This window comes from Typopeltis vanoorti, chromosome 11 (assembly GCF_054136105.1).
Source record: "Typopeltis vanoorti isolate ZY-2024b chromosome 11, IOZ_Tvanoo_1.0, whole genome shotgun sequence".
In the NCBI taxonomy this organism is placed as follows: domain Eukaryota; kingdom Metazoa; phylum Arthropoda; class Arachnida; order Uropygi; family Thelyphonidae; genus Typopeltis; species Typopeltis vanoorti.
The window spans coordinates 6,312,158-6,324,699 of record NC_143559.1 but is presented as its reverse complement, the minus strand read 5'-3'; the positions used below and the strand labels follow the sequence as shown (position 1 = coordinate 6,324,699).

At 36.0% G+C, this 12,542-nt stretch overlaps 1 protein-coding gene across 4 annotated transcripts in view; it reads left to right on the top strand.

Annotated features, from left to right (window-relative positions):
* The window catches only part of Tsp97E (Tetraspanin 97E), a 223,328-nt gene that overhangs the window by 135,047 nt on the left and 75,739 nt on the right, over positions 1-12,542 (top strand). For all 4 annotated transcript variants that reach the window (XM_090400031.1, XM_090400028.1, XM_090400030.1 and 1 more), the window contains exon 4: positions 6,159-6,377. In XM_090400031.1, coding sequence (XP_090256157.1) covers positions 6,159-6,377 — 219 coding nt within the window. The remainder of the gene's footprint in view (positions 1-6,158; positions 6,378-12,542) is intronic.

Sequence of the window (12,542 nt, the reverse complement as noted above, 5' to 3'; positions counted from 1 at the left end):
GGATAAAATTGAATTTCATATTGAAAAGAATACCATGTAAGAAAGTTTTAAAGCGAATAAAAGTTGAGCAGCTGTCAGATGTGAACTGTAGACTAAAATACACAAAGATTATTGAAGAAAAAATGAAAGAGTTGGAGAACAGGAATCAAACCTTGTAGATTCAGTGGCAAGCCTTGAAAAAAAGCAATGATTGATTCAGCTAGAGAGGGATGTGGTGAAGTTGTCTGCAAGGATAGAATAATTAGAACTCCATGGTGGACACAGGAAGTTAAAGAGGCAGTGAAGGAAAAGAAGAAAGCATATCAAAAGTTCCTGGCAAATAAGTCAGCTAGTGCTCTTAGAGAATACAGAGACAAATGCAAGAATGTTAAATACTGTGTAAAACTAGCTAAACAAAAGTAATGGGAGGACTTTGGCAAGAATATAGAAAATAAATATCAAGAAGGTGGCAAAATATTCTGGAGGTTGTTGAAGCTTAGGAATGGAGGATAGAGTGCTGTAAAAGGAGTTCAAGATGATAAATGTGACATGAAAGCAGGAGAAAAATATATCCTTGAAGTATGGAGTAATTACTTTGAAAAACTGCTAAATGAAGCAAGCAGTGATGATAGCACAGTGATAAAAAACACTGACCAGGCATGCAGTCAGGAATACATATCCATACTTGAAGTAGAAAAAGCCATCAAAGGCTTGAAATGTGGAAAGGCAGCAGGAGTAGATGATATTCAACCGGAAATATACTGAAGTATGGTGGTATAAGAGTCTTACAGTGGCTGCACTGCATAGTTCAGAAAGCCTGGACAGAGGGACAAATTCCCGATGATTGGAGTAGAGCTCTCATAGTACCCATATATAAAAAGGGAAAGAAAACTGAATGTGAGAATTACAGAGGTATTTCTCTACTGAGTGTTCCTGGCAAGATCTATGCAAGTATACTTGAGAAACGGTTGAGAAGAATTGTGGAAGAAAAGCTTGGTGAAGAACAAGCTGGATTCAGGCCAAATGGAGGCTGTCAGGATCAGATCGTCACTTTACGACAAATAGTCGAGAAAGCATGGGAATATAACAAAGATATGTATTTAAGTTTTGTCGATTTGGAAAAGGCATATGACAAAGTGCCAAGAGAGAAGCTATTCAATACCAAGCTATTCAATATCAAGCAATACTTACTCTTTATTTGAGTTGTTAGTCAGCAGTTAGAATTGAAGGAAGTACAGGAAGATGGTTTAATGTTAAATCTGGTGTGAGACAAGGATGTACATTATCCCCTCTGTTATTCATTAATTATATGGATCACATTATGAAGGAAAGTAGTATTAAACATGATATCAAAATTGGAGATGTTAATGTCAGCACTTTGCTTTATGCAGATGATGTTATACTTCTAAATAAATCCGCTACAAGTTTGCAAGATTCTCTGACTAAATTGAATAACTGTTGTAATAGATATGGTATGAAGGTCAGCAATAAAAAGACAAAGACAATGAAAATAGGCAGGATCATTGAAAATGTCAACTGTGTTGTGAATGGAGAACCGGTGGAACAAGTAAAACATTTCAGCTACTTAGGCACGATTTTTAGTGAAGGTGGTAAATTAAATATAGAAATAGATAACAGAATCAGCAAAGCTGGTATGGTGGGAAGTCAATTGAATAAATTCATATGGAATAAGAGAGAAATTAGTCGGAACACTAAATTAACTGTATACAAGATAGTTCAAACCAATTTTAACTTATGGATCTGAAAGCTGGATCAGAAGTAAAACACTTGACCAAAGACTAGATGCTGCAGATATGAGAGTCCTGAGAAAGTTTATAGGCGTGAACAGATGGAATCAATGGCAATATCGTATTAAAAACGAAGATATTAGGAAAGAACTTGACATTGTCAGTATCCAGGAATGCGTTATCAGAGCTAATCTCAGGTGGTATGGTCACTTAAACAGAATGGACGAAGAAAGATTAGCAAAACAAGTGTTCTCTGCCAGGTTGGCGGGAAAATGACCCAGAGGAAGACCAAGATATAGGTGGATTGATACGGTACAAAGTGGCATAGACGATAGAAATATAAGATCTGATAATGTTGGAGTCTTGACAAGTAACAGACTGATTTGGAGGAAAATTGTAGATAGGAAGTTAGTAATGATGTAATTTTTTTCATGTAGTACTATCATATCCTCTACACCCCTTGAGGATACATGGCAGGAATTTGATGATGATACTTATTACTTAGTAAGATCTCACCTTTTACTCACATTATTAAGTTATTAAGATCTCACTTGTTACGCCAAATGTATTTCTATAACCAACAGATAACACTAATAATAGGACTCGAGCGTTGATGTATAATTTTTTTTTCCCCACCAGAGGTCAGGCCAACAATTGTTGTAGTAGTTGGTCAGTGTCTTTAACAAACCAGTTTGATTGTAATCTAGCTTGTTTTCTGTGTATAGTTATATGCTCCAGATGATGACCTTGACATAAAGGTTGAAACGTCGAATGTAGATTTTAGTTATATATTAAACTAAAGTTTTTATTCAAACACAGTAGTAGTTGTCTCCATAATTTTCAAAAAATGCATTCGGATCACCGTGTAAGCTTAAAAGAAAGGATTCAGATCATCCATGGAAATGATACCCACAACCGTTGCAATCGTTATGGTAAGCTGAAGATACGTATTTCCCTCCAGATCAATCGGCTGGCCATTTTAAAGAGATGCAGAGACAATAACCTTATTCCTATCTGCATCAGGCTAAAAAAGAAATTTATGTCCGCTAAAGCCCTCTGCACAGAAAAAGCAATGCTCAGAGAACAGATCCAAACAGCCCACCAAAACCTAGCAATAACGCAAAATCTTGTTTCAAAATTACAATCTGAACTATCGAACTATATTAATCCAGACATTCTATAAGTACTTGAAAGAATTACTGACAATTCAGCTAAATATACCCTGGAAAAGAATAAAGAAAAACTCGAGACGAAATTCCACAGTTCGAAATAATGGCAAAATATGGTGACCAATCACAGGAATCCATCCATTCGGGAGACCACCTCCCCCAATAAACACCAACAATGAACAACAATCAAGGGAGACAAGGAGCGACCAACCACCGGAAGCAAGAACCATGTGATCAACCTATCAAGTCACATCCTGAACAGCGGCGAACTTATGCTACTGAATAAAGGACTTAACTATGCAATAGCACCTAAAAAGGTAAACAAATTGGATTTTATCTACCACATAGAAAGAGGCATCAGGTCCCTACCTAATAATATAGCTGATAAAATACATTTAGAAACTAGTAAAGTCCTGAACACTAAGAAAACCATACAGAACAATCTCACAAAAACAGAACTAGCAGAAATTAAGTCATTAAAAGCAAAACAAAACATAATAATAACGAAATCGGATAAAGGCAATGCCACTGTCGTCCTTGATAGGTCAATATACGTACTACAGATGAATCAACTAGTAGCTGATAACGACACGTATAAGCTAGTAAATTATAACCCAACAGAAAGGATAAAGGATAAAACAGCTACTCAAGTCCGTCACTTCTTGACCACCAGACACGGTTAAAAAACTCAAACCCTATTACGCCCCCCCCCCCCCCAAGAATATATGGGATTCCAAAAATACACAAACAAAATGTGCCCCTTCGACCAATTGTGGAAGGAATAGACAGTCCCAATTACCACTCAGCTAAGAAATTAGCGGCAACACTCTCAAGGAGTTGGTAGATCATTCCCCCTCCTACATAAAAAAATACACACTTTATAAACAAAATTAAAAAACATAACACTCGACAAAGACGACTTATTAGTTAGTTTCGACATTACTGCCCTTTTCACTAATGTCCCCATCAATGATACAATTCTCCTACTACAGAACAAATTTCTGCCCAACATTACAGCCCACGTACTACGGTCCGGTTACTTCGTGTGGCAAAACAAATTTTATCTACAAAAAGAAGGTACAGCCATAGGCTCTCCACTATCCTCCCCAATCGCTAACTTTTACATGGAAACCTTTGAGCAAAAGGCTCTTGATTCCGCCACGCTAAGACCGACAGTCTGGCTTAGATACGTTGACGATGTGTTTGCGATCTGGCCGCTCGGGTAACAAGCGCTAAACATATTCCTTAGCCACCTGAACAAACAACACGAATGCATACAATTTACCATTGAAATCGAAAATCAAAATCCACTCCTGTTCCTAGACACACTAGTCACGTCTTCCTTCCGGCAGTCTATCCTTCACGGTCTACCGAAAACAGACACACACTGGCCAATACATACATGCTAATTCATACCACTACCTATCACAAAAATATGGAGTCATTAACACCCTTAAAAACAGAGCTACAACAATTTACTCTAACCAACAAGCCCTGAAACAAGAACTAAAAATCATCGGCAACACATTCATAAATAATGGCTATAACAAAAATACTATTAATAAAATACTCCATAAAACAACAACAAAAACGAATCTAGATTACAGTAAAACCATAGCCATCCCATACTTTAAAGGGTTATCAGAAAAAATCAACAGAATCCTACAACATTATAACCTCAATGCCACCTTTAAACCACCCACTAAACTTAAAACCATATTCAACTCCTCTAAGGATCCTCTCCTTGCATTAGCACATCCCATTTGCATCTGCTGCACCTGTAACTTACCGTACATTGGTGAAACAGGATGGACAATCCCTATACGCAAGAAAGAACACATTAGACACATTAAATATAACCATTATGGTGAAGCAGGCCTCTCAGACCATGCGTTGAACACCTTACACCAAATCAACTGGAAAAGCACCCACTCTTTACACCACACAAAAACCTGGTATGAAAGGAAATTTAAGGAAGTCTGCGAAATCCTGATAAACCACCCAAATATCAAAGACAAAGATGGCAAAAAAATCCCAAGGATCTGGATGGCACACGATCCAACATAAGTGAGGACTCTAACCAATCTTCAACTAGTATTAGAAACCATTCCATACCAACTGGCTGGAATGTACAAGTATAATCATGATATTAATATATGTATATAGATAGATACTTGTTGTTTTGCCCAATGTATTTCTACAACCAACAGATAACACTAATAAGTTATCTGTTGGTTAACTTATTAGTGTTATCTTTTTATTTTTGTAACGGTTGGTCAGTATCTTTAACAAACCAGTTTGATTGTAATGTATCTTGTTTTCTGTGTATAGTTATATGCTCCAGATGATAACCTTGAACTAAACTTGAATAAAAACTTTAAAGTTTTTATTCAAACACGGTAGTTGTCTCCATAATTTTCAAAAAATGCATTCGGATCACCGTGTAAGCTTAAAAGAAAGGATTAAGATCTCACCTGTTTTTGTCTTTTTCCAATTATGTCCAATACTCTTTATATTGATGGTTCCTATATTCAGTTCTTCTGACTTTGGATTTGTTCTTCTTGTTTTTCTAGATGTTGAGTTGGAACTTGTTCCAGTAGCTTATTTTTCACTGTTGCCCTGGGTTCCCTGGCTAAAACAGCAGGGGCCTTTTGCTTTAATCAGGCGATGCCCAAGCTGGCATAAAATCTCATAATGTATCACGAAGCCTAAAAGTAAGAACTAAATGTCTTTCATGGGTAATTTTTAAGATCATTAACCTTTTTATTGGAGACCTGAAGTAGATCAAGTAAAGTAGTACCATGTTTGGTCAATAGAGGTGGTGAGCTTCATGTATATCCCATAACCCTTCTCAGTTCTAAAGGTCCAAAGGGTAATAGAATTGACTAAAAGACAAGATAAAACATGTTTATGGAATTTTTATGCAGTCACAATTTAGACATTTAATTACTAATTTTATTGTCCAGTGAAGATTGTTTTCAATTATCTACATTTTATGCTTGGAATTATTTAAGGCTTTAAAAACATATTTTAAGACTGTCTGCTTGTGCATCACCTTCATGATATAGTTTAAATATTCTTCTGATAATAAAGAAGTATTGGAAGAAAAAACAATTGAGTGTGTTTTTATGATAAGGAAATTTTATTGATTGCAATATACTGTTAATTTTATGGGAAAATAAAACTAATTATTTACCTATTGTATTACATATTTGATCTGTGTTTTCATTGCATCTATTTTGATTCTTAACCTTTGTTCTAGTATATGGTTATATTGTTTTTGCTCTTTATTATTCAATTCAGTGTTGCTTGTGCATGTCTTGCTTTTGATGAGCAACAGCAACATGATCTTGCCTATGAAGGTTGGAAAAATGCTCGGCCTGAAGTAAGAAGAGAAGCTCAAATATACTTCCAATGTTGTGAATTTGAAAACAGGTCACTATTAGAAAATGATACAATGAAAGGTGAAGACTGCTCTCAGGTAACCCATTTTTCCCCCTCAGTGAGAATGGAGCAAATGTGTGTGTGTGTGTGAGAGAGAGAGGATAAACAAAGATCAAGAATGATGGCTGAGTGCAGTTTGAAGATTTGGAAGAATACAAGGATGAACTTGCAAAATTGATGTGATTGGCTGAAAATAGTAAAATAGAAAAAATAGATATAATAGGAAGAAGGTGAATAGTAGCGATACCAGTCAAAATTTTAATACTAGTATTTTTAATTTATGAAACAGATACTGGTATTCCAAAAACAAATTTTTTGGCAAATATTGATGATAGTTAGGTGCAATAAAGTAAAAAAAAACAAGTAATTAGTTGAATTCATGTTTTAAATCAAAGTTTTATAATAATAATAAATAAATAAGTATTATAATAATAAATACAGTTAATAATTTTGCAGTAAATTGCATTTATTTTAAAACTATATATATATATATATATATACAGTCATATCCCGACTTGCTCTACCCAGACTTAGGTGAATCCAAAGTTACATGGCTTCTTATATATACGTATTCCAGTCCCGCTTCATGCCTCACTAGTCCTATCTTTCAGGCGCCGGCCGCATTCTCCAGTGTCGCACATGCTGTGAACAAGCACTGACGTGTTTCAAGCGGTCTCCATTCATACACAGTTTTTATAGTCTACAAACCTTGCGATTGTTTAATGTTATGTTCTTGATAAAAATTTTATCACATAAAAATAATAATGTCGTCCAAAGGAAGCAAGTCCGATTCTTCTACAGCTAGCAAGAAAAGAAAAAAATTGACTTTGGAAACAAAACTCAACATTATTAAAGATTTTGAAGGCGGAATGAAAATTTGTGAGCTAGCAAAAGAATTTGTGAGCTTTTGGTCTTGCAGTACCTGTCGGATCAGCTAGTCTTGCATAAAGTGCAGGCGCAAACTGGACATTTTGTCTGTTTGCTTACTTGAAAAAATGGAGTAAAACCAGGTTTAAAATTACTTGGTATCTTTAACATAGCAAAAGAAGTTCGATCTACAGGAATCCACAGTAAGAACAATCATAAAAGAAAGGTTTACAGATTTTGGAGGACATAGATTCTAACGAGGAACGAATTGTAGCCACAAGGCAAGGAATAAAAAAATCATTGCTTGCTATGAAGAAATTTTGCGTGACAAGAAAAAGACATTATGCCACCAGACAAATCTATTAGATTTTATGAAACCATCGACTCGAAATAACTTTCTTTTTTTTATGTATGAAAAACTACAATTATGATTATATTTCTTAAAAAATGTAGGTGTTTTTGTAAACCTTTGGTCCCAATTGTATGTTTGTATATATAAATTACATGCAAAATTATACCCCGAGTTATGCGAATTCGAGTTCTGCGCTTTTTGTTGGTCCCACCTACTGCGTAACTTCGGGGTTTTACTGTATATATATATAATTTTTTTTCTTTTTTGAAATAGATTAAATGACTATTACATGACTTACAGTCGTTTAATCTATTTCAAAAATATGTCTTTCAGCTGAGTAAATCAGTTATATCTTATATATATTTATTGATACTGCAAATTTTAGTTATGTTTAAGCATCTACATACCCTGAATATATATATATATGCATGGAAAGCATTTAAAAGAATACTTAAATGATGAAAATATCAGAATGTGTCCTGAGAGTTCAAAGAATAAATAGGATAGGAGTCAAATGGATATGTAATCTTATCAAGCAAGAGATTTGTAAGTAAAGGATAATGTGGAAGGAATACTGTATGCATAAGGTTAGGAAAATTATAAGTCTGTTATTATGAAAATTATAAGCAGCAGGTCAGAAGAGTCCCAACTTCTTTCTCTTTATAGCTCTTTTATTCCGCTTGGTGCAGGATCCTCTATTATGCGACTGTGGAAAACCCCAACTGGCTTTTTGCAGAGTCTTGCATTGGAGGGCGGGGGCACAGTTTTAATCACTGTGGGAGGGTTTGTTCACTGGGCTGGATTACCTGTTCTGGGGGACAAAAAGCCAGAGTTTCTGGGTGAAAAAACCCCCTACCTCTGTATAAGACTGGATAACTTACCTTTAGCTGATAGATAAAGATTCCTCACGTCTTGGACAGGAATCAAAACCAGAGTCTTTCCAACCAAAGGGAAATACTTTGTCTATACTGAATGAGCTACGGAGGCTCTCAGAAGAGTCATAACTTTTGTACAGAAAGCTGTCTGAGTGCAAAAAGAAACTGGTTCTGCTTGCTAAAGATAATCCCAAAGAATTATATCGATATGCTGCAAGTAAAAGAAAGAATGAATATGAAAGTATAACTCTACTGAATGCAGATGGTGTGAGAGTGATAGATGCAGAAGAGGTTGTTCATCTAGTGAGTGCCCATTTTGCTAAAAGCTATCAACCCAATGTATGCAACATTGAGCTCACTGCTGCCTCTTCACTGGATGAAGAAACTCAGGTATATGAGAAGGAGGTATCAGACCTGTTCCCAAATTGAATAAGAATTCTGCAATAGGGACTGATGGGATATCAGCACAGGTGCTAAAAGAGTGTTCAGCTGAACTGGCTATTTCTTTAGCCAGGCTATATAATTTCAGTCTCCGAACAAGTGATGCAAAGGCTGATGTAGCCAACTATTGACCAATCAGTATATCTGGAGTGGTGGTGAAGATTTTGGAAAAGTTGGTTAGGATTCACATTCAGAAATGGGTTGACAGAGAATCATTAGTTTGCAATGAACAGCATGGGTTTATAAGGGAAGGTCATGTTTAGCAACTTGCTCATGTTCTATAATAATGTTATGATTGAATAGACAAGGGGAATGAATACCAAATGATACTTTTGGGTTTTGCTAAGACAGAATACAGCATTGAAGACGGTTGCATAAAATGGAAAATATAGGTTTAGTTTATAAAATATTAGTGTAGATTAGTGTAGATGGCTGACTGACAGATATCAAAAAGTTGTATACAGGGGATGTGAGTCTACAAAATTTAAGGTAATCAGTGGTGTATCACAAGGATCAGTCCTTCATCCATTCTGATTCAAACATTAATGACATTGGAAAGGATTTGATAGGTGACATACAGCTTTTATACAGCTATTAACAGGAAGTTAAGTGGTTTAGAAAAGAATTATTCTCTGATAGAAAAGGCAGCATTAACCATACTTTATCCTTTAAGAAAATTGAAATACACATAATTCTCCATTTACACAGTAGATTGGTTCTAGAAAAAATCGTGTAAATGAAAGCTATGTAAAATAAGAATACAGTGCGCATGAAAAAATAGAAGAATGGTTCCAGATGTGAAAACCCAATACAAACAAGCCCAGGGAATGGAAGGAAGGTAAGATAGTGCCATTCCATAAGGGTGGTAACAGACTGGACGTGTCTAATTATAGGCCAGTTTGTGTATCATCAGTAGTTGTTAAGATCTTGGAGAAAGTAGTGAGGAAACGTATACAGCATTGGGCAGATGAGAGTAAGGTTATCTGTGAGAGTCGACATGGATTTGTGAAAGGGCGCTCTTGTTTTAGCAATATGCTAAGCCTTTTATAATAAAGTTACAAGAACATTAGATGAGGGAAAGGCATATACTGCAATTTTCTTAGACTTAGCGAAGGCATTTGACAGGGTGCCACATGATAAGCTGATATTTAAGTTACAGCACATGGGTCTGGATGTCAGATTAGTCAACTGGATTCAGGATTGGCTGTCTGATAGTATCAGAGAGTTGTGTATGGTGGAGCAGTTTCAAGGAGGCAGAGGGTTACAAATGGGGTCCCACAGGGCTCAGTACTAGGACCTATATTGTTTAACCTTTATATCAATGACATTGCCAGTGGATTGCAAGGGGATATTCAGTTGTTTGCGGATGATGCGAAGCTGGGAAGGATTATTAGTAATAGTGCAGATGTGGTAGCCCTGCAAGAGGATTTGAATAAGCTAGATAGATGGGCAAATGAATGGGGGGTATCAGTTTAATGCAGCAAAATGTAAGGTCTTGAGGTTTGGGAAACATCGATGGGATGCTGCATACTCTATGGGAGGAGTTATACTGGAGGAAGTAGGGCAGAACAAGAGATCTGGGGTTGATGATTGATAGAAACCTGAAATTTAGGGGACATATTGCAAAGGTGGTTAAGGTAACACAGAGGATTGCTGCAATTATGAGAAGGACACTGACCCGCAGAGATAAAAGGGTTATCATTCCGTTGTATAAGTCTCTGATCAGACCACACTTAGACTATTGTTCTCAGATTTGTTCCCCAGTATTTGAAGGGGATAAATTAACTGTGGAAAGAGTACAAAGACGGATGACAAAGATGGTTTCAACAGGACTGTACAATTTTGGTTATGAGGATCGGCTGAGGGAATGTGGACTGCAGAGTTTGGTGGATAGAAGAAGGAGAGGTGATGTGATTGAGACTTTTAAACTGTTGAGAGGTGGTTACAGGGTTGACACTGGGGAGTTCTTTCACTTGGTTGAACAGTGGGAAGGAGTGATGACAAGAGGCCATCCCTGGAAGTTACGAAAGGAAACTGTGAGCAAGAGGGTGAGGAGTGGTTTCTTTGCATGGAGGGTAGTTGAGCCGTGGAATGCATTGCCTGATAGAGTGGTGAGGGCGAGAACGGTCAATGAGTTTAAGGAGTGGTATGATAGACTTTGTGTTTCTTAGGGGGGGGGGGGGGACCTCCCCTCGATGAGTCTTGACAGACTTTATATTCTTAGGAAGGACCTCCCACGATGAATCTTTTGACTCCATGGAGGCCTGAATAATAATAATAATATATGCATCTCTTAAGGAAAATAGTGTGTCCCTAATAAAACAGAAATTTAAAAAAGTCTAAATAAACCCATGCATATGGTTATTAGTTAAATTTTATTCGCCTTCACTTTCTGACAGTAGCCGCATTCTTTTGTGTGAGACTGGAATTGAAAACTTTGGCCATCCTGTAAATACTGCAATGGCAAAATGTTTTCTTCAGTAAAAGGAACTAAATTAGCACTAATTTCCGATAATTCTGAAAGTTGATTTTTTTTTTTTTTTTTTTTTTTTTATCATATACTCTGTAATTTATCCTTGAAATCCTGTTTTGACTAGATCTTTGTATAATTCTTCATATTGCACCATACATGACCAGTTCACATTTAAACTGTTCAGCTCGTTTAGTATTTGGATCATGTGTAAGAAAATGACTTTGAATTTTACTAGCCGTTTGAAGCCTTTCTTTAATTAATCGTACAATGAGTAGAATCTCTTCATTATTATCATCATCACGTTTTTCTTTTTCATCAAGATTCTCAAGGACAGCTTCTATTATTTCGTCATCGCTAACAGCCTTGTCAACCAGCAATTCTTTGATATCTGCAGAAAAAAATCATCGAAAGCGTTCTGCATTTGCTAATCTGATGATATTGGAATATTCAGTTGTTTCTAAAGGTACAAGGTTTTTCTTTTTCACACATTTTAGACAAGTAGCTTTCCAGCATGCACTTAAAGTTGATGGTTTCAATTCTAATAATGCCAACTTAGCAAGTTTGATGCAATCCAAAATGGAAAATTTCTTCCTCACATCAATAACTGTCAGTAAATTATCCTTATCTAGTTTATCCAAAATGTATTGGAATGTTCTTCTTATGTAGTAAGTTTTGAATGTAGCGATCACACCCTGGTCTAGTGGTTGTATTAGGTGGCAGAAAACAAAATTCCACATTTGGATATTCTAAAACAGGATGGACAGGCACATTGTCTATAATCAATAAAACTTTAAAGTCCAGATTTTTTTCCATCAAACAGTGTTTAACTTTTGGAACAAAACATTGATGGAAACATTCATTAAAAATTTCTTTTGTAACCCAACCTTTTTTATTTGCCTTCCAATGCACTGGTAACATATTAAAATCCACACCTTTCATTGCCTGTGGTCTTAGGGATCGATTAGCGAGTAATGGTTTTAATATATGATCTCCTGAAGCATTGCTGCAAAATAATAGAGTCACATGATCCTTAGTTGCTTTAAAGCCACCAACACTTTTTTGTGATTTTGCTATATAAGTTCTACTTGTCATTTGTCTACATTCTGTAGCGTAGAGTAATCCCTGATATTTAAAACATTGAGGGGGCTCCCCAAAATTCAAGTACGTATGTACCATACTAGGAAATGATAATTA